This window comes from Dromaius novaehollandiae, chromosome 5, assembly GCF_036370855.1.
Source record: "Dromaius novaehollandiae isolate bDroNov1 chromosome 5, bDroNov1.hap1, whole genome shotgun sequence".
Classification (NCBI taxonomy): Eukaryota; Metazoa; Chordata; class Aves; order Casuariiformes; family Dromaiidae; genus Dromaius; species Dromaius novaehollandiae.
In genome coordinates this window covers 10,580,608-10,602,433 of record NC_088102.1, presented here as the reverse complement: position 1 = coordinate 10,602,433, position 21,826 = coordinate 10,580,608, and the positions used below count along the sequence as shown (strand labels likewise).

The following is a 21,826-nucleotide window of genomic DNA, read 5'->3' as shown; positions in this document are numbered from 1 at the left end:
CATCTTTTAGAACCGTCCAAATTATAGAGGCCTATCCCAGATAGACTGCAGCTCAGCAAGCATGTATGCAAGTGAATAACTATGCACATGAATGGTCTTTTTGTTTTTCAGTTGACTAGGCAGGATTGGGGCCTATTCCTGGCTGTACTGATGGGAATGCTGGCAAACAGCACAACTGATATATTTGGCAGAGCTAAAGACTGATGCTCTGACAGAAAGGTGGAGCAGATTTGCTTTGCTCTTGCTAGTACAAATCAGCATTCAGCACTGTCGTTACACCACTGTAACTAAAAGAAGAATAAACCTCCATACACTGACAAACACTCAGTAACTTAAAAATAAGCTTACCAATAAGAAACAAAAAAATCAAGGAAACAATTTTCAAAAAGGCACTTAAAAAGCTGTGTTTTTTGGAAGGTGGATGATTTGCATTTTATGATGATCCAGCTCATGCTGGTACCCAGAATCAGTGATGAAAAGCTGCAGTCTTGGACTATGTGGGAAAAGGGCTCAATCCTGCACTTTCACTTGGCAGATGCTAGAGCTTTTAGCTGGATAAAGGACACAGGTTCAGACCTTCAGTGTCTTCTTGCAAAAGTCCCCAGATCTCTGCTGCTTGCATTAGCAATCAGCACAGAAATCCTGATCTGACGTGCGAATGCTGCAGGCAGAGATCAGGCGCATACATAGCTTCCTGCAGCAGGGTCTCGCTACAATTTTTTGCTTTCCGCAAAAGTAAAACTCCACTGGGGAGCAGAATTCATCTGAGTGAAAAAGGGGGCTGAGAAAGCCTGCATGACTTACTCGTGAATCTTTCCTGATGTATCTCAAAGTTAGTGAAGAGCAAATGAAATAATCTTAGGGAACAGGGCCTGAGGACTACCTCTGTAGCACCTCTGATTCAAACCAATCAGGAATTCACGAACTACACATGTGCACACAGCCGCATACAGCTGCGTATTTCAGCCAGCCTGTGATGGGTTAGTCTGGCAGACTTCAACTAGCAATCCTGCACATCTCCTTTACCTATAAGATAGCCATCATATGAATATCTAAGCAGCAATACAAATTATTTCTTTTTCTTAGCTCATGCCCAGGGAAAGCTGCCTTTGGGGGTGGGGGGGGCACTGATTGGGATATCTGGGTCAGGCTATACTGTCTGGAACAGAAGCCTCTTCTGCAGCAAGATGCTCCATGTTGGGGGACTCTGTCCAAAATCTCCTTACATCGCAGGCTGACAGAAAGAGCCTGATTTAGTTCGGCTCCTCTGGTGATGCTTGGATCGCTGTTATGAAGCAAGGATTGAAAGTGGTTCTGCTCCAACCCATGATAGCTACGTGTTCACAACCTCAGACAAAGGATATTTTGGTAGAGCAGATGACTTGAATTCAACAGATCAGGATACAGAAATGTGGCTTTCCTACATGCCTGTGACCCACTGTTATACTTCTGCTTGTACCTTTTAATCTCACATTCAGCCTCCTTGTTAACTGAGAACATAAGTGCTTTGGGACAGGGACTTGTCCTTGCTCTGCATCTGTGCAAAGTGCAGTGCAATGAAGCTGCTGCCACGTGGGCCTTCCAGCTACTACAGCCGTGGGCAAGTCCCTTGTAGCTGCAGGTGATGGTGCTGCAGATAAATCTGGAGAGATTTGCATGACAAGCACCTGCTGTCACCAAATTAGCACATGAGCCACATTTTGCTGCTGCATGCAACTCCTCAAGGTCTTTTCTGTGGCCTTCCCTCCTCCCTGTGCACTTGGTGGCTGCGGCATTGCATGGAGGCGCATCCTTGGGGCATGCACCCCGAGTCAGCCCACATCACCCAAACGAAACTGGAGGTGGGCTAGACTGTGGACTAATGATGCTCTTTGCTACAAGAACTGAAGAACAGGAGCAGTTTACTTGTTGGGATGTAGGTAGTATTCCCTATCCTTAGAGAACAAGGCTAAAAGCATGATAATACTGCTGAGCAAAGAACTGTAAAACAGCCAATATACTTGAATGAGAGCTGCTTGATTTTGTGTTCAATTTGCAACTTACCCCAGTCCTTCTCCTGTGTATCTGCTCAAGTACCCTGAATGCCTGCCACCACCTAACTTGACTCTGGATGTCTCCACCGTATTTTCTCCTCTTCATGGTCTCTCTTCTGTGTCATTCCTTTCTCCTTGAAACTCCCCTCTCAGTCAGTTATATTCTTATTTCCGATTCCGTCTCCAAACACATCTTTCCTCAGCTGTGTCACCGCTCATCTGTCACACTGGGGAAACCAGATGTAGTTTTAAAGCACTTCTGTAGTATCATAATCTCAAAGGCGTTTGAGTATCTGGTTAGCCCTCGGTGTAAATTAGAGTAGCTTTGGCTGCCAACAGGACTTGTGCCAATAGGGGGAAAAAATCAAAGTACAGCAGTGCAATAGCTTCTCATTCCCACAGAAGTACTCTCAGGTTTAAAGATGAAAGGGTAGCGCTGGGCTGTTCTGCTGCCCTGGTGCCCACACACTATCTATCTTGGGAGAGGTGAAGAGAGAGGAGAAGGAAAGACTCCAACTATTAGCTTTCTTATTCCCTTTAGATCACTGGAATAAAACAAAGAGGCTGCAATGCAGCATTGAGCCAGGCCTAGTGTTCTGGCCTAAACTGTTTTCGTTCAGGTCAGAATGTGGCACGAACAGGGACTATTTTTCTTCTCTATAAATAGTAAAGTACTGACTGCTCAGATAAACACACGTGTATAAATGAAATGGTAAAACCAGGCTTAAAGAGAGACTAGAGCAAACACTAACTTTTTTATAGTAACTTATAACAAAGATTTGCCTAGATGGCAGGCTTGTATAAAGAAGTAAATTATCCTACTTCCTTATAGCAGTATAGAGCCATTCTACAGATAGGCTAACAGAGCAGACTCTCCAGTAAATAGATGTAGTTCAGAGAGAAGTGAATAATACCTATAATAACTTAAACTGTACATCAGTTAAATCAATAATAAGAACATGACTCAAATACAGGACAAACTGGAAAATATAGTGGAAGTCTATTTTTATTTATAAAGGATTTCTATTACATTATATCAGTGCTTAATGCAAGAGCCTTTAAAATGCCCCAGAAATGACCATTGTTCCCCGTCCTCCTGCCTGGCATCTGAGGGAGGCAGAGTGCAGCAGAGGTGTGGTGCTCAGCTCGGAGGAGGAGATTGCAAGTAGAACACAAATGCTGCAGTCTCAGCCAGCTTTTAAGCCTTTGAAGATAATCACACCTTGAAATTGCCCTGGGGCATGATGTATTTGCCAGAGAAGAACTCAGATGTTGATTAAAGAAAGCAATAATACCAGTACTTAAACAATAATGAAGTTCTTCTGCTCTTCAGAAAGAGGGAAATGGAGAAGTGCTGTTTTCCCTACCCCCCACCCAGTCCTGACGAAGCTCATTTTTCCCTCCCTGGTTCTTGAGCCTTGCAGTGGGTGACCTTTCCCACTGCTCCATCCAGAGGACCAGTCACCCTTCTTTCTGGGCCACGATGACATTAGCTTCATTCTGAGGTGCAAGTCAGGAGTAACTCCTCGGGGTTACACTGCTGTAGGACTGTTCGCAGTCAGAGGTGTACCTGACCTACAGTTTCCCTCTAATCAGGCATTGTTATGGCAAATACTTGGTTACATCCTGAGCCAAAATTCTAAAAGACACTATCAAGGACATCTAGGGGAGCTCCTGTAGGTGACTAAGAAATGATATTCTAAAATAGGTGCACAGCATACAAATGCAAAGATGTCTCTTCTGGCTGAAACACAAGACCAGGGACACGTCACTACGAAAGAGCCTCCTTTTTATTTCTTTTCTTGGCAGTCCCTACCAGCCAGTGTCAGAGAGAAGACAGGGGCTAGCTGAGCCAGTATGTAGCTGTTACTGTTTCCAGTTCCACTGACTTCTGTTGGAGCTGTGGGCACCTAGCACTTTGGAAATATCTCTTGCACCAGCGAATAGCTGGATCCATTATCATGATACTCAGTTTTCCTTCAAATGGAACAAAACAAACAAACAAAAAGGTTACTGCTCTTCAGACTTGTCTCAGTGATTTTTCAGTTACCTGCAATAGAAAAAAAAAATCCATAAAATGGCATGTCCTTTTACAGGACCTGTTCCAGGCTCTTATTCCATTCTCAAATCCTTGAGATTAATTCAATCTTGACAATTCCTTGTAGACACTTTCCTGCACAGGGACCTGAGGAATGCATGCTGAGAATAATTTCAGTCTGCTCCTCTAATTCAGGAGGAGGATCAGAGAGGCAACGCTGGTGATGGGACTCCAGTGATTAGTGGAGGTAGCAACTCCCTGCCTATGACCTCAGACTTGCCCGTTTAGCCTTGTAAGGTAGGGGATAACCACATTTGTGTCAGAGAGGTGTTGCAAGGCTTAATTAACGTTCAATGAACCCTTTGAGAACTCAAGATGAAAGATGCTGTATAAGTACATGACTTACTTGTATTCATTAGCAGTAGAAAAGACAACTATCCAGAAATCTGATTTGGCTCTGCATACCATGGAGTCACATCTGCCATTTAGATGCGAGGGTGACAGGACTCTTGGGTGTCCAGGACCATCCTGCATGTAGCATAAGCGACATGTGCAGATGCCACATGCTGGAATCCAGGTTGTTGTGGGCTGGGTGGTACACAGGGTTTTGGGCAGAGAAGGGCTGGGACATACTGGAGGTTTGCAGAAGAGATGGGCTGGGGGTACCTGGGGTTTTCAGAAGAGAAGAAGGTCAGGGAGATGCCCCAAGCTTTCAGGAGTGAAGACCTGGAGCATGCCCAAGGTTTGGGGGAGAGAAGGGCTGGGTCATGCCTGAGGTTTTCAGGAGAAAAGGTGTGGAACATGCTCGAGGTTTTTAGAAGAAAAAACGGCTGGGCCATACCAAAGGTTTTCAGAAGAGATGGGCTGAGGGTATCCAAGGCTTTCAGAAGAGGCCTGCGATATGCCCAAGGTTTTTGGAAGAGAATGGCTGGGGGTACCCGAGGCTCTTGAACAGAAGGGCTGGGACATGCTCGAGCCTTTCAGAGGAGGTCAGGGACTTGCCTAAGCTTTCTGGAAGAGAAGGGCTGGGGGGTTCCCAAGCCTTCCAGAAGAAAAATTCAGGGGGCACCCAAGGCTTTGGAAAGGGAAAGGCCAGGACCTGCCTGAGGTTTGCAGGAGAGGAGGCTGGGAGGCGGCCCAGCGTTTCAGACGAGAAGGGCTGGGGCTGGCCAAGGTTTTCGGAAGAAAAACGCCGCCCAGCCCGCGGCTCTGGCCGGCTGGAGGCCGCCGGGCGGCGGGGCGGGTCCCCTCGCCGGGCCGGGCCGGGCCGGGCCGGGCGGCGGCGGGCGGAGGCGAGCGGGCCGCGGCCGCCTCCTGACGTCGGGAACCTGCCGCGCGCGGGGGGCGGAGCGGGGCGGGCGGCAGGCCGGGAGCGGCCCGCGGGGCAGGCAGAGCCGGCTGCCGGGGCGCGGCGCGGCGCAGCGCGGCCTGCCACCGCGCCGAGGGCCGCAGCAGGTAGGGGTGGTGGCGGCGGCGGGGCGCGGACAAAGGGCCGGGGGGGGGGTGCTCCGCGCCGCACCTGCCCTGGCCCGCGGCTCCGCGGCGGGGCCTGCGGCAGCGGCCGCCGCCGGTGCGGAACAAAAGCGGCGTGCGGCGGGGCTGGGTGGCCTCCGCGGCGGCTCCGGCGTTGCGGGCTCCGCTGCCTTTCCATCGCCCCCCCTTCCACCCCCCCTCCGCGGGCGCGGTCGCCCGCCGCCGTCCTCCCCGCCGCGCCGCGGCCCCTGCGCACCTGGGGGCGCGGCCGGGCCTGGCGTCGCCGGCGGGGCGCTTTGTTCGGCGGCGGCGGCGGCGGCGGGGCGCTGCCTCGGCCCCGGGGCGCGCAGGTGGGGGGTGACACCGCGTCAGCCCGCGGGGCCGGAGGGCTCCCGCGCCGGGCGGCGTCGCGGCGCCTCCTGCGCAGCCGTTCGGGCACCGCAGAGCGGTCGCGGAGGTGCTCGTCCGGGAGGTCCCCGAGGCCCCCGAGCAGTGACGCAGAGGGTGTCGGGGTGTCCGTGTTAAATGGTCTTTTTTCGTGCCCCCCCATCTTTTTTGCCGTGGAGGTCGTTAGTTCTGCCGCTTCCCGCTGGTGTCACCTGCGCCTTCTCCCCGCCGCCGTCCGCAGGCCTCCGGCCGCGCAGGGGAGCGGGAGCGATGCTGGGGACATATCTGTGTAGCACGGATAAAAACGAAGATCTCATTCTCTCCAATGCAACTTTGATCTCGGGAGACGGAATGGGTGAGGGGAAGGAGAGAGGCTGATTTGTGCTACTTATTTTTTTTCCCCTTCAGGGAGAGAGAGAGGAGGGGAGAACGAGATCCTGCGAGAGGAGGAGGAGAGGCAGAGAGTATGTGATATGCTGCCAGCGTGCAGCCGCAACACCAGGCAGGTGTGGCTGGGAGGGTGCCCGATAAGCGCTGCCTGCTGCCGCCGCCCTTGCAGGTTAGCGCTGCCAGTTCCTGTCCCTGCTGGAGGAGAAAGAGGGGCAGCGTATCCCCAAGTCCCCCGGTGGGAGCTGCAGCTTGTGCTCCCTGCCCTGTGGCAGCAGTGATTTTTCTGCCCGTGAGGTGAGGGAGGAAGATTTGTGGGCTCCCAGCTCATCCACGTGGAAGTGGGGTGAGCAGAAGGGAGGCTGTTCCCCTCCCAGCACCGGCGTAAGCCCTCCTGGAGCACGCCACGAGAGGTTACCAGGGCCGGGGTATGTCGCCTTTCTCTGCGCTGGCCCAGCTCGTTGAGGCTGGGGACAGTACGAGCTGTGCTTCTCACACCATGAATTGCTAGTGGTCAGGAAACATTCTGGAAGAGAAAGTCTTTTTTTTTTTTTAACTATACTTCTGCTTTTCAGCCATCAGATTCTACTGCGTACTTCCTTTTGGAAGCAGTCCTTCCCGCAGATCCCCAGTCCCACTTTGCTGTGGGAATATTTCTGCTGCTCTAGAGCTGTGGCTCCCGCCCGTGGCACACGGGCAGCAAATCTTCATGACTGCTGCTCGCCACAAGAAATTTAACATGTGAACGCATCTGCAAGAGGCAGCACCAGGTCCCATGGCTCAGGGAAATTTGGGAACTGCAGCTATACACTGGTGTATTTCTACACGTAATAAAGTTATGTGTCCTTTTTTTTGTGTTCAGGATGTGTAAAGAATAAGAGCCAAGCGCCAAAATGAGCGTGACGTCGTGGTTCTTGGTGAGCAGCACTGGCATTCGCCACCGGCTCCCTCGGGAGATGATATTTGTTGGCAGAGATGACTGTGAATTGATGCTCCAGGTAATATGATTGTTTTGTTATTTTTTCTGGAGATACAGTAGATGCAAATGTAATGCCGGGGATCTGTGAGATGTTACATGTTTTCTTCAAACGAAATCTTTTAAAATGGACTTTTTTATGCTGTCTGCTGTTCCCATGAAGGCTTGAGATGTTCATGAAAGTGCAGGTGAGGTTTCTTTCAAATAACCATGTCATCAGATAGATAGGAGCTGTACTGGTGGGAGATTAATCAAATCAAACAGCTTAACTCTCTTGATGCTACTAGAAGTAGTAAACAAAGATATACCATTCTGTCCTGATCTGTAAGTGATTATATTACTGTTTTTGTAGCTTTTAGTATGTGTACTGTTTGCTCGTATGCGTGATTTGGAGGGGACTGGAAATTAGGTTTTTTTGTTAGTCTATTTTTTCTCTCTAGTTCAAGTTTGATTAAATTGACAGTGCTTATATCTGTCACTTAGGGTTTTTTTTTAAGATGGTAGGAAATACTAATGTTTAGCAGAGAAACTCTAGTTGTTCTGGTGATGTCCTCTAGTTGCCAAAGTAATTGTGTTACTCATGCGAACTTGCAACTTGTGTTAGTACTTTCCATGCCAACATGTCTCTCTGCTGGGCCTAATCCAACTTGTCTGAAGTGTTGACTGTGGTCTGATGTGTGACAGCGTAAAGAAATGGACCTCGCTCCAAACAGACGGGGCTGGAATCTCGCAAAGAGCCTTTGACAGGAGCAGCTCAGCTCAGGAATTTGCGGAAGCTCAGGATCAAAATTAATATTTCTGCTAGACCACGTGGCTAGGCCACGTGGCTGTTGGTGGCAACATTAGAGAGCAACCTTGTGCCCACAGGGGCTCCCTTCCCCTTAGTTCCCACTGCTGACCCGTGCAAAGGTATTTCCTAAATGCTTTTGCTAATCTTCTACCAGGCAGGCTGCGTTTGTAATTACTCTGGGGATTTTGTATGGTATGTGAGCAGGAGGTCTCTTTAGGGGGTAGAAGCTCTCATTGTACGAGGTGTACGTAGAAGGCAGTTGTTTGCTAAGGTGTTGTCTAGCTATAATAAAACTTTATGATCGCAGAAGGAAAGCTTGCAGTATTTGTGCTGCTGTGCTAGTTGGTAGTTAATGAAATGGCTATGCTGCAGCGATGGAGTTTGAAGCATACTCCTGTTTGGCAGTAAATCATTTGTTTAGGTTTTCCCATGAATCATGCTATCTTTTATTTCATGTTTCTACATGTCTGGCTGGCGAGACATGCAGAGGCTATTAAAAATGTCCTAATATTTTCTGTAAGTCTGTATTTGACTGCTCAAAAGCTGATTGCCTTGTTGTCTTGTGACTAAAAGGGAGAAAATGTATACAGTGGCCTTAGTTTTCAAAAATGGACTGAACGTTAGGTTGTCCATCTTAAGACCTTTTGAAGGTACTGGAATTTTCTTTATATCTGGGTTCATCACTCTGAAATCAGAAGTCTCAAGCTGTGCGCCCTGAAATAAAAGTACCTAAATTTCAGCCATGCTTAAAACATGCTGCTTATTTCAGGGTTAACTGGATAGCGTGGACTATGAACCACTCCATACCGCATGGAGTATTTCATGCTGCTTTGCAAGTCTGAGCTAGCTTGCCAGTGCTGCATATGGACTAGCAACCTTGTGTTGCTGTAAATTTGTCATGCTTTTTTCCACAAAGTAAGCAAAGTGGGATTTTGGGAGGAGCCAGCAGTATCTGAGAGAAACGAGTTGTATCTGGGGGCTCGAAGGTGGTGGTAGGAAAGGAGGTTTTCATTATTTAGCCAGAACGAAGGCTCCGCGTTGTCTATAAAAGCCAGCTGCTTATGTTCGTGGGGTGAATGACGTGCGACCCTTTATAAACATATTATTTTACTGTCTTCAGTAATAAAGCCGTTTCTAAGATCACATGTCAGGTTTCATTTTGAACAGCACAGTGCATTTTTTTTTCCTGGCCTTTTGCTTATAAAGATGGTTTTCAGAGCTACCTTGGGCTCCAAATGACATGATTTTATAGTAAGACTCAGTGCAGAAGAGAGACTGCAAGTACACACTTGATATCCGAGCAAAGTTGTGTGTGAGCAGATGGAGGATGAGATCTAAAAATAGACTTTTTTCCTACTGTGACTGTCCATGTCACAAAACCGTTGGTCAGACTGGCACAACCGTTTGTCTTGGGGGAAGCCTGAGAAGCAGGGAGGTTATTGGAGCAGATGGACAAAGCTCTTTGCAGTAATGTTCATACCTGCCATGTTCCCGTGTGGGGCTACAGTGGGACTGACCCAGAAACTGTATATTCACTGCACAGTCACTTTGCTTATATGTTTGAAGATACTGGCATTTAATCCCTTCAAGTGTGCAGTTGGGAACAGACTGGCATTGTTTGGGGACTGGACTGGATGACCTGGTCGGTGTTTTTCATCCCAAAGATTATTGCCACTTAGTGATTTCATTGTGCTACGGTTTGCGGTTCCCTGGTGAGACCTTGTGTATTAGACCATGCGCAAACATACGACACAGAGATAACCCTTGTCCGGGAGAGCTTGCAGTCTGGCCTGTCTCATTTTACTGTTTTAGGCATTTCTTGTCTTTTGATATTTTCTTGGCAGCGTTGCCTCAAGGTACCAGATCCCTAAACAATGAAAAATGATGTTTTTGTCACTGAACAGTAAAGCTTCACTTTCACTTGCATTTACTTGTTTCATACAGGTACTAGAGTTCACATTCTAGTTAACAAAGAGAGGAAGAAAGTCAGAGTCTTCAAGCTTAAAATTAAGTAGGTTTGATAGTGGAGAAACATAATCTACCTGGAAATCTTCTATGCCTGCTAATAGGATTAGAAATATTTTAAATGTTTTTGCAGCATTGTAAAGCTTCTTGTACAAGTAAATGTGAGATTTACATGGGGTTTGAACATTAATGCAAGGGAGAAAATGCCATGTAAAGTAATCTGGCATGCACAGTGTTGTTAGGCCTAGTCAAAGGCTCAATTCTCTTATTTTTCTGAAGCACAATACTTGATTCCTTTAATAGTTTCATAGGCTCCCTTAAGATAATAGTCAACAAGCAGCAAGGTTATGGAGTCCAGACCTTGACTGACCAATAAGAAATGCATGTTTTTCTTATGAATCTCAGTGGGAGTAGGGGACTAATTCTCTGAAAACATTTATTTTGGGGAATGCTACTTTGGAGAAATAAGAGCTTTTCATGACAAACTAGAATGAAGTGATTCCCTCCCCCCAGCATTTTTCATGGGAAATGTAATCGCCAGTTTTATCAGCTTTGATCGTTTGTTTAATGCAAGGGATATGTACCAGGGGGTGTAAACCTTCCGCAAACGGAAAATTTTTATTTAAATGTTAAAACTTTCCCCCCACCCCTAAGCAAAACAGCTTTTTATATTTTTAACAAATGTAAATATTTAACAAAAGAGTAAAGCAGTTTCATGACTTCCCTGCTTTTTTTTCTTTTAGTGAGAGATTTTTATTAAAAAAACTGGGAAAGTAAATGTTCAACCAGTGCTGCCTTGAGTATCTGCTGCTTTTTAGAGCGAAGGTTTTGGCACGTATGCTGTGTGTGAGTGTGCACCCGTGAGCGTGCATCACAGCAGGGGCTGGTGCAGGTGGCATGATGCTTTTTGTCTTAGGTGTGGCCTCTGTCCTGCATGTCATTTAAGGCAGCTTGGTGCTTCCTGTTGCATGCTCCGTTTTCAAGTGCCTGTGACTTTGCTAAACTCTCAACTCAGACAGTTAGAGTTTCTATTCTGGGTGTCTGTTTGAGGCAGTATGCTCTGGAGGAGATCAGCTCAATTCTGTAGTCTTCTCTGAGAACAAGTCCAGGAAAAATGCTGTTTTCTTCATGTAAAATATTTAGGAGTATGTTTAACCTGTTCTTTGAAGTGCTGATGCTCTGGAGCCAGGGGCTTGACATTTTTCAAGAGGGAGTTTCTAGGTCAGGGATGTTGCTTTCTCCCATCAATAATCTAAATACATTTGGCCAAGGTCCAAGCCTTTGAAAATAGTTGAAGCTTGCATGTGGTCAGTAGGGCCTTATTATTTTAGGAAATGTTTCATTTGGGAGTGAGGTTGGTATAGGGAGAGATTAGATGAGAAACAAAGAGGATGGGACTATCGCAGGTTGGACAAAGAGGAACTAAATGCGGGGATGCAAGAGAATGGGATTTCGATGTGAGAACAGTTGTCCTAGATTTAATCAAGGTGCATCTCACCCAGTATCCTGACTCGGATGGGGGTCAAAAGAAGCTGTCGAGGAAAGTGTGAGGACGAGCTACGAGTATAATGATACTTCCAGAATACTTGCTTAGCCGCCAACAGTTTGCATCTTGGGAAGCCACAGGCCAGCTCTTTGCATTTAATTGTGAATTTGTATTCTATGACAGCTAACCTGGAGGGGGGGATTAGGATGATTTGGCTGTGCAGGGAGGTATTACAGGAAGCTCATTGTGTGTACAACGTGAGAGGAGGAGCAAAAAGTGGGGAAGCAGCAGGACTCAAAGAGGTGGAGGATAATGAATATGGGGTGGAAGCAGGTCAGTGTGGGGAAAGTGGGTGTATATGGCTGCTGAGCATCATCTCCCCTAGATCTGAGGTTGGCTCAAGGCTTGCTTTTATTCTGGTGTCAGCAAATAGCTGCAAAAGCTACTAGCCAAGCATCTGTCACTGATCCATGTGGGACATCGCATGTTGCTTATGGTATCAATTAGTCAGTTAAGCAGCAGGGGCTTGTGAGCTGAACATAAAAGTCTGTCCTGCTGGTGAACTGAGTAAATGGTAATTTGATACTGCCTGAATAGACGTTTTCCTCATTTTAGCTTGGTCTGGTAAAAAGCTAGGAGATTGCATGTGTTCTAGGCATTAAAAGAGCATCCTTATGACTGCTAAGTTAAGCATTTATAACTTCAAAGCAATTATGACATACCAGTGCGAAGCTTGCCTGTGTGCTCCTGCTTCTACCCCTGTGTACATAGGCATGAAGATGCAATCTGTCACTGTGTCATTACCTGACTCCTTTCCCCACAGGATCTGTTCCTTGTTCGGTATACGGGAGGCACGGTGCACACTGCAAATAATGCAGTGCAACTGTGAGCTCAGTGTGTATGCTACGACTGGTCAAATTAAGGTTTCATTGACCTGGCACATCCTACCTTCCCCAGGCCGTACTTGATAACGTGTCTTTCCTGTGCAGCTGAGTACATATATACATAAACAACCATGAATTGTTGTGGTGTAGTTTGTCTACAGAATTATGCTGGGAGGAAGCAGATGGTGTGAAGTTGGAAGGTTGTGTTTTTCCTCATGCTTCTAGGTGGATGCACTGGTATGCAGAAGTCTTATCCCTCCTTTTGTAAAATACTTCTGTGTAGGGAGCCCTCAGCAGAAGTTATGGGGAATCGTGTCTTGCTTCGGTGCCCTGACCTCCTTCCCTGTGGAAGCACAGGGGTGGAGTGGGAAGCTCTAGTTAGGACAGGGCTGTGCCCTGCTCATGCTGCTTTGCTGAGGTTATTCAGAGGGTGTAAACTGGCACCTAAGTCAGTTTGTGGGCATTGGGAATTACTGTGATTCCGAGACTTTTATTCATTAGTTGTCACAAGGGAAGTAAGGGCAGATAGGAAGGGTTCTGCCTTGGGAAGTCTCTGCTTTTTGATGGACAGTGTTTCCAGGTGGCTGGGCAGCAGCAGTGAGATGAGGGATGCACATCCTGTACTTTCAACCATAACGTTGCTTTTTTGGCTCTTGCATCTCTCATTGTTTTCTGTTAATGTAGAGTTGATGGGAGGATTAAGTTGTCTAACGAAATGTGGTTTTTAGGAGGCTGGAGACATGGCAGGACCTGTGAAGACAGGATAGGCAAACCTGGGAGGAGAGGTGGTTAATGGTGGCACAGCCTGAAATAGGTAGACGCTTGGGCACCTGAGGCTGAAGAACAGTGAAGAAGAGAAGGGAGCAAAGGTGTTGGTTCTCTCATGCCAAGGAAATGCCCTGCAGACAGGTGGTCCCTGGGGGACGAGAGAGCTGCACGTACTTGGCGAGGAGCCTGCTGAGCAAGGGATCTTTGTTCTTGTGCTGAATGGATGGGGAAAGAGGGGACCTTCTCCATGTCAGGGGCCAAACTGTGCGCTGAAATCCTCATCCAGGCATTAGCACACAGCGCAACTGTGCTATAAAAAGTCAGGCTTCTCAGCCACCTGAGGTGATGCTTTTCCATGCCTCCTGTGTGAAGTGAAGTGAAAGCCAGCCCATCTATGGGCTGCATATTCCCCGTCTCCGGTTAGGACCTGACCTTGCATCTCTCGATCGGTGCTCCATTTCAAGAAAGGGGAACCAGCAAGCAGAAACCATTTCTACCTCAATATAATGGGTTAAACTGTTATGGGAACTATGCCAGCCTCCAAATCCCTTTGCCAAGCTGTGGGGATTACAGTTTCATTTTCCTGGGGGATTTCTTTTCTTTTGTTCAGTGCCTTATATTTGCATGAACAGTCAGGCCCTGGTCTTGCAACAGAGCGACTAGGTCTGTGGTCTTGAGTGCAGCAAAGCTGAAGGCAGGAGGCTCTGAAGCGCGGAAGCTATAATGTGGGTTCAGCACTGAAACAAGGGTGGCTGCACTTCCTAAGAGATGTTTGTCTGCTTAGGCCGAAACATTTAGAAACCACCACATGCCCTTGGGAGCAATCAGCCCACGTTTGTGGGGGTGTCTCCCTTGTAATGGCCTGAGGCAGGATAGAGCAGTCACTGAAATTCTGGAAAAGTACTGAAATGACCAATATGCAGAACTGTATGAAATGCATAGTGAAGAAAGGGGGAAACCTAGTGTTCATCTGTCATTAAATGTTATTCAAGGTTTTACTTTTGAGGAGCAAAAAGCATGTTTCAGGCCAGAATGTCAGTGTGTTTTTTCTTACTATTATTTTTATTTTTTAGATAGCTTTACCTTCCTTCCTTCCTTCCTCCCAAAGTGGGACACTGGGAGAGGTTTGTATTTCCTTACTGGGACACTTGTGCAGAGCACAGTACTGGCAGAAATGTAACCTGTTCACTATGGAAAGTATTTGAGCAAATGTTTATTGCGTGTTGCTACCAGAATGCTGCAGTTATCTACTGCCAGACATGCACAGCAGACTGCAGTTAGGAATAGGGAAACAGCTCTCGCTTGTTTATTTTATCTCCAATACCACGATGCCTCGCGGCACTGGCAGGGCTGAGGTCCAAATCTCTCAACCCTGAGCAGGAGGTTTTTGCCCATGGGAACTCTGCTGGGGAAAAAAGCAGAATGTCTATTTACGTAGACAGCTGAGCTGCGTCTGCTCCCTGACCCTTTGGGGATGTGTAGACTGCCTTGCTGTTTCTCCTCCTGCCTTCCCAAGCAGGTCTTGTGTCCTTGTGGGTTTTGCTTGGTGTGTCTGCAGCTCGTGTTTTCTTCCCCAGTGTCGAGTTCTGTATGTCAGACCCTTCCCCGAATGCAAAGCTATCGAGCGTCTGCTCTTTGCAGCATGCGTAGCCAGTGTGATATTTTCTTCCACGGACGCTCCTGCATGCTTTTAAAGCTGCTTTGCTGTTTCCATGCTAAGCAGGGCGCTTGTGCTGATCTGATGCTTGCACTTCCGAAAATCACAAGCATGCTGCTTGGTTGCATGTCTGATTGTAGACTGATGCAAAACATTGGTATAGGTATAGGATTTTACCCGTGGAGTAAAGTTCCTATCTGTGATTTGGAGATATCTCCTGTTTAATATAATCTTGGATGAAAGGGTAGTTATAAAATACCTCTCTCTTCAGATACGCGCAGCATGTGCATTTTGTCTAATAGGTATTTAAAACATGATGCATTGAAGATTAGTATGATGGAGAAGCAGGACAGCCTTATATTAGGAAGTGACTTGTATGTCTGGAAATGCAAGCCCTGGATGAGTTTAGTATACTGTCAAATCACTGTCCGCATTTTTCATTCAGAAAAGGGTAAATGTTATTATTCAGAAAAGCACACATTGTGTGTTCCAGAGGAGGTGTTTCTATTCAGTAACAGGTCTAGTGTTGGGACATGGTGAGCAGGCTGTGCTCTTCCTTCATTCCCACCCTCTCAGTGTGTAGCCTTAATTTTTGCCTGCAAATTACTTGTGTTTAGGACATCTCCTTTCCCTGCCCTCAGTTTCATCTGAGGTGCTGCAGCTTTGGTTTTGTTTGGCCGCAAGCAGAATCCAAGTGATTCTTATAGTAGTCGAGAGTGCTTCTCACTCTCTTACAAGTACTTCTCCAGAGAAACAGATCAGGTGCTAGGGTGTGCCAGTTATTTCTTATTTTTAACTTTTGGGTATAGGCACTTGTGTGTTTTTAACACTTGATCGTCGCTGGAAATTCACATAGGGGTTTTCCTCTTGAACAGTACATTTTCTCCCCCTCTCCCCATCCTTCCAAATATATCGATCAGTTTTGTCTTTTATTGTGGAGGTTGTGATTGAGTGTGATCAAGGCTCAATATCGGTGCAAATGTATATTTAGACTGGGAAGTCCTCTTACGTTTGTGATTCAGTCAACTTTATTGCAGCTTTTCAGCTTATAGCTGCATAAAAGCCTTTCCAGTGGAGCTGCAGACCTTTGGGAAGTCCACACCTGTAGACTGCTCTACAGCACACGTGGACTTAGGTGTCTTAAATCACCTTCTGTCATCCTAGGGTTCATGGGTTAGACACCCCTGAACTGCTAGTCTGAAGTGACTTAGCAGGACTGTTTTTGTGCTCTCACTCGGTGGTGGTCTGGAAACTGGTGAGTCTTTTGTTTGGAAGTAGGATTGAGGCGTTCTGCTCCTCTCTAAGAACAAAAGAACCATCAGCCTTTAGGTGCTGCTGTCAGTGCAAGAAAGAGCAGTTGATGGCAAGTGTAAGTCATGCCGAAATAAACTGCACCTTCCCTCTCAAGTAAGAGTGACCTTTGGCAGATCTGCATCGAAATAAATAAGGTGCAATTTTAGCTATTTTAAGTTCGGTTTCCTTGGAGACAAGCCCTCAGGAACTCCTGTTGCCAGTTCTTGTGAAGTTTGCTGTTTTAACATAAACAAAACTGAGAAAAATCCTTTCTTCTGCACAAAAGCCTGAAATTTCACTGCTGTCGGGGTAACAGTTTTTTGTGTTCTTTAAAGAGATGCTGAGAGGTAGTTTCAAGATTGTGGGTCAGACTCTGCATACCATTTTCACTAGTTTTGCAAAGTGCAGTCTGAATGCAGATGAAACTTTGTTGGAAGATGGGAAGTCATGGCATAAATTTATTCCTTTGGTGACCTGTTCCTGTTTTTATGTAGAGGAACGTCAAGGCACTGGAATTCCTCTCTGCTTCCCCATGATGACCCTTGTCTGGTTTAGGAGCCCTGAGTGCCTCTACTCAGCTGTTGTAAAATACAGTAGTCTGAAGACTGTGCTAACTTATGTCAGGGTCGGATCCAGGGCAAATTGAAGTTTTGGGAGACAGCTGGTTCCCTGATGTAAACCCTTTTCTGAGTGAGCTGTAGCTTGGTACAAGATTGAATCTGCCTTTTCTTCTCTGGGCTGGCTTTTGTGGGTGAAAGACTTTCTGTCATTGGAAGGAGGCTAAAGGGATGGTTAGGTTTTTGAATTCTGTTAATCTTTAAATTAATTTCTTTGTGACATGCCATAAAAACGCTAAAGCAAACTCTGCTACGAGAGTTGCTCAGCGGTCTTGAAACTGCCTCTCAGCATCTCTTTTGTCTTTGTTGTTTCTCACTTCGGGGGCAATGGCCGTGTGTCCCGAACGCACAGCCGTATTGTCTTTTGGAGCTGAGAAACTGCAGGTGAGGTTGTAGCACTTCCAGCTCTGGGGAGATGGAAGGGGAGAAACATGCAGGTGTCGGTGCCATGGTGGGGGAGGCCTGCAGCGGTGACCCTTGCAGATGTGCTTCAGTTAGACCTCTGTTTGCCTCTGCTAGTCTCCATTTTCATATCTCCCCATGTCTCCTGTTGCAAAGTATTTGCCCTCGGGAATGAGGTCTGTTACTGGTGAAAGGGGGGATTCCAATCTGTGCCGTGCGCGGGGACGGTCTTCCTGCTCCGGTTTGTGAGTCTGGGGCAGTGAGCCTTCGCAGGAGCACCAGCTCGGGCGCAGTGCCCGTGTGGCCTGACGGTTGTGGGAATGAACCACGGTGGGCAGGGAGGCGAAGGAGCCCCCCTCGCATCCTTCCCCGCAGGGTTTGAGGGACCACGTGGCAGGTCAGGTCCACCCCAGCCCACGGAGCATGAGCTCCAGGGATGTGCAAGGCTGTGGCTGGAGATGGTCCCATCTGGCAGGTCCTGGGCAGCATCCACGGACCCTCCTAAGGATGGGAACTGGTCACCGTGTGTACCTGACACAGCCACTTGGGCGCTTGCACAGTAGACTGACAAGACACATCTAATGTGGTTGGTAACAGAGAGAAGCAGCGGCTTCACATTGCAGATGGGTGAGATGTGGGCCTGCCTGTTTGGGGTGGCAGGTTACAGCCAAGCGTGGAAGCCACGTGAGATGCCTGAGGTCTGTGTGCATGTCCCTCGTTGGAGGCCCTTGCTGTGCATTGCTTTGTGCATTTAGGGCTCGGTGTAACAGGAGATATGAGTGGGATGTCCCCGAATGCCTTGTCTTCATTTCATTTGTCCCACTAGTTGTCAGTCCTTTTGTTTTTGTGCCATGATTGCCATTCTGACAGCACCATTTGGGCACCAAAGCCTTTAGTTCTGCCTCATTTTTCAGCTGGGATTTGTGTGAACTGGCACTGTTTGTAAATTCAGCAGTGTGCAGATAACTGTACTGCTGATGCAGCTGGACCTGCCCTCTCCTCCTGCCTCTGCTCGTGGTGGTGCGTCCTAGGTGACACAAGGAATGCCGCAAGGTGGAAGGGCAGCCTTCTGGCCGAGTACATGCTTGCTTCGTATTGATGCTTCGGGGTTCTTCTGGAGGACAGGCCTCCTGGGTTGACACGTGCTCTGCGAGGAGAGGAGCTGACGTTTTATCAGCTGTTGGGATATCGTCAATGTGCTTGACGTCAGCAGGGGAAGAAGAAATTTCTGCAAATAGTAACAGTTTGTTAGGAAAACACCTCTGTGTTTTCATCAAGGAATTCCCCTGAAACAATCTTTGTCTCTGCCTGTTCAGGAGGAAGTAGGTAATGGCTTGCTGAGAGTGGTATTGTGAAAACCAGTGTGTTTATACTTTGGAAAGGGAGGGGCTTTTCTTTTTCCCCAAGAACTGGTTGGTTGATGCCCAAGAAGAGGAGAATTTGCTGGCTTGGAGTCTGGCTTGTCTCCCTGCTTTGGTGGCTGCTCTTCCTTTCAGCCTGTCTGAGATACCAGGGAGGTTTCTGCAATGTGTACACGTGTTGATGGATTTACTTGGATTGACTGGTTCCAGTCACTGGTTGCAGTCAGCTCGAGCAAGAGTCAAGTTACCAGAGGAAAAAGGCAATGGGTCTACATAATCTGGTGTCTTTATAGCTATAACACTCATGCCATATTTCAAAACTATTAAGAGATTTTGTTTTAACACTCTGTCCAGAACACAGTCCAGCAGTACTCCCCTTGAAGTATCATCCTCTACTTTGAAGAAAAGATGAGTTTTGTATGTGTGGATTGCAACAAAGTCAGTGGGACCACTGTCCAGTTCAGTGTTCTTGAAACTGGTTTTAAATTTGAATTTTCCTAGAGTAGCTTGGTTTCCTAGCCTGAGTTTAGTAACCTTCCGCAGCTTGGAAAACATCCTAGAAATTAAATCAACTCCAGCACATAGTCCTGGAAACAATATACATTGTTGTGAATAAGTTTGGGTTGTAATTTAAGGAAACAATTTTCTCTTTCTCTTTGAAAAATAGGAAGAAATCATCCCAAATAGGAATGTCCCCAGTGTTGAGGCCACCGGCTTCAGCTGGTGAAAGATGGAGCTCTTCCAGTTCACGCTGGCTGAGAACCTGCCCCCCAGGCTTTGTGTGACTGGTTTTGGTTTCAGTGTGTATTGATACACTATATTGAAATTCTGGCACAGTCTTGACAGCTTTCAGTGATTTTTCACGTGAATAGTGTATTGTCTTCAGTGGACTGTTTTGAACAGCCATGGAAACATTTACTGTTTATCCTTTGGTTATTTATAGTAGTAATAATGTCTAATCCTTTGTGATTCTCTCCCTCTGCCCCTTCCCATCCCCCCTGTATCAAGTTACTTTAATGTCTAAATGTTGCTTTGATTAAATTGTCTCTTATGCCTGACTGGGCTCACATTCATTATGCTTTTATTCTCAGTCCCGCAGTGTTGATAAGCAGCATGCTGTAATCAACTATGACAAGGAGAAGGATGAGCACTGGGTGAAGGATCTTGGGAGCTTAAATGGCGTAAGTAGCAAACCTGGGTGATGGAGGTGCGCACGCAGCGTGCTGAGTCTGCAAGCACTTGTGCACATACTTAACACTAGCGTTAGACACTTTGGGGGTCACTTCAGCTGCTGGCTAAGCATATATAATTATGTGCACTGCCTGAGACAGAGGTCATGCAGTATCTCATTTTAGAAGAGAAAAGCTTTGGTAAAGGAATATTGTATTCTGCCCCTCTTTCTTCTGATGTCCTTACTGACCCCTTCAGAAATCACAAAATCAAAGAGCATTTTGGAAAAGAGGAGAGGAAATAAATTCAAACTCATTTTGGGGGTGTTAACGTTAAACTGGTGAAGATTCTTGAGCAGCTGTTCAGCATGAGCAGGGTGACCTTTTAGCAACTCAGTTGTCAGAGGGTGGAGTGATTTATGGGATAGTGAGCCATTTAATTTCTTCGGGAGAAACTACTTAATGCCACCCTTTTTTGATAATAAAAATTGCTATTTTGCCTGCCTTACGTTTGATCTGTCGTTAAGACCGAGGGATAATGTGAGCCCAGAATGGGGAGCTGAGGCAGCTGAATCTTAATCTTTGCTCTGGTCCTGATTCATGCAGTAGTCTTAGGCAACTTGGTGAGAGCTTGCCTATGAGAGTTCTGCAATTTTTAAATAAATCATGATAGTTAAAACTGGCCTAATCTTACAGCATGCCTTTTTTTGCTGCTGCTTCATACCAGTGGAGCTATTTCTCTTCTGGATCAAGAGTAAGCTGGATTCACATAACTATGTTCACAGTAGGGTTTGTACTGTGATCATTGTTTTGATCTTAAAAACAGGAGCCCACCGCCATCCCAACCACAGAAACACTGGGTTAACCCAGGAACTGTTGCAAAAACTGTGGGTAAAGCAGACCTTTCTGCCATTGCTGGCATCTGAAAACAGCAAGAATGAGTGTTAATCCTTCTTGACCTAATAGCTGAAGGCAGAGAGCCTTCTTGTAAGTATTGTTAAGTAATTGTAAGTATTTCTGATAACAGGTCTCAGCTCTAGCTGGATCCCTTGTTCGAAGCCTGTGATAGAATTAACTCATGTTAGCAAAATAACAGCTTAAAATTCTGCAGAAAGAGAAGGCTCGTATCACTACTCTTCTTTCTTCAGAGGCCAATGAGTGCAAGTTTACAACATTTAATAATAGAATTGTGCTCTGAGGGGCAGTGAATTAAAAAGAAATTACAACAGTGCCTATCTTCTAGAGCTGGTCAAATGAATTTCTGTTGGAGAAGACTGTTGTGACCAAACTGAATATATTCTGTGTAAAAGGAACATGTGCCCTTATTTGAAAATTTTCAAAAATAAGAAGTCTTTGTCTTTTAACCAGCTTCACTGCTTTTATTCTGAAATTACAGAATAGCTGGTGAACAGGCCTATAAACTGCCAGGAAGCTAGGCGCCCTTGTCTGCTGAGGTTCTAACTTTGCATTCTAGTATTTATTTGTTCCTGCTGTTAATGCTTGGTCTTGTCATGCACGTTTGACTTGGCGAGGGGAGAAGGGGGAGAAAGCTGTGCCTCAGTGATGAAAGTATGTTACCTTATTTTCTAACATAATTTTAGTTTTTCAAGGCTGCGCTGGATGGTATTGAGGCTACAAAAACCCAGCTGAGGGTTCCCAGTCTGTAAGGCTGTGTGAATCCCATCTTGCAGTATAGGATAAGTCTCGGTGTCTGCAACTGCTTCCCTCTCGCCCAGGGTGCAGCTAGGTGCCTAGTCCCCATCAGCATCCTGACGTTTCTTCGCATGAGTTCCCAATTAATTTTTATTTGGCCTGGGCTATTACAGAAGCGAACATGATTATTTGCAAAAGATATCCACAAGTGCTCATTTTGTTCCTCCGTTGTTCTGTAAGAATTGTTCCTTCAGGGACACCCTTGGAGCACAAGTATTTGAGACATCTGGACTTTGTTCGCAGCTTTAGAGTATATTTCCTGCACTTTTATAAGGGTAATTCATTTTCTTTGGGCCTCAATTAACTGTCTGGGACATAGGAGAAATGGGTATGTGAATCTATTGAGTGAGGGGCCTATTCTTTGCTTTTAATCCAGTACTAATATATGGTGTCTTGGAAAATGTGGCCTCAGACATCATGGTGATGC

The 21,826-nt window shown here is 46.6% G+C and overlaps 1 protein-coding gene and 1 long non-coding RNA gene across 13 annotated transcripts in view; one reads left to right on the top strand and one right to left on the bottom strand.

Moving 5' to 3' along the window:
* Positions 1 to 3,021: 3,021 nt before the first annotated feature.
* LOC135328443 (uncharacterized) lies at positions 3,022 to 5,394 on the bottom strand. Its single transcript, XR_010389302.1, has 2 exons — positions 4,478 to 5,394; positions 3,022 to 4,083 (listed from the first exon to the last, which is right to left on the bottom strand). It is a non-coding gene; the product is annotated as an uncharacterized LOC135328443 (long non-coding RNA).
* CEP170B (centrosomal protein 170B) overlaps positions 5,386 to 21,826 on the top strand; it is a 59,865-nt gene continuing 43,424 nt past the window's right edge. For 5 of the 12 annotated variants that reach the window (XM_064511997.1, XM_064511995.1, XM_064511994.1 and 2 more), the window contains exons 1-4: positions 5,386 to 5,526; positions 6,340 to 6,490; positions 7,181 to 7,316; positions 19,609 to 19,698. In XM_064511997.1, coding sequence (XP_064368067.1) covers positions 7,212 to 7,316; positions 19,609 to 19,698 — 195 coding nt within the window. In that variant the 5' untranslated portion in view covers positions 5,386 to 5,526; positions 6,340 to 6,490; positions 7,181 to 7,211. The remainder of the gene's footprint in view (positions 5,527 to 6,339; positions 6,491 to 7,180; positions 7,317 to 19,608; positions 19,699 to 21,826) is intronic. The other 7 variants (XM_064511998.1, XM_064511996.1, XM_064511993.1 and 4 more) reach the window with 5 other exon arrangements.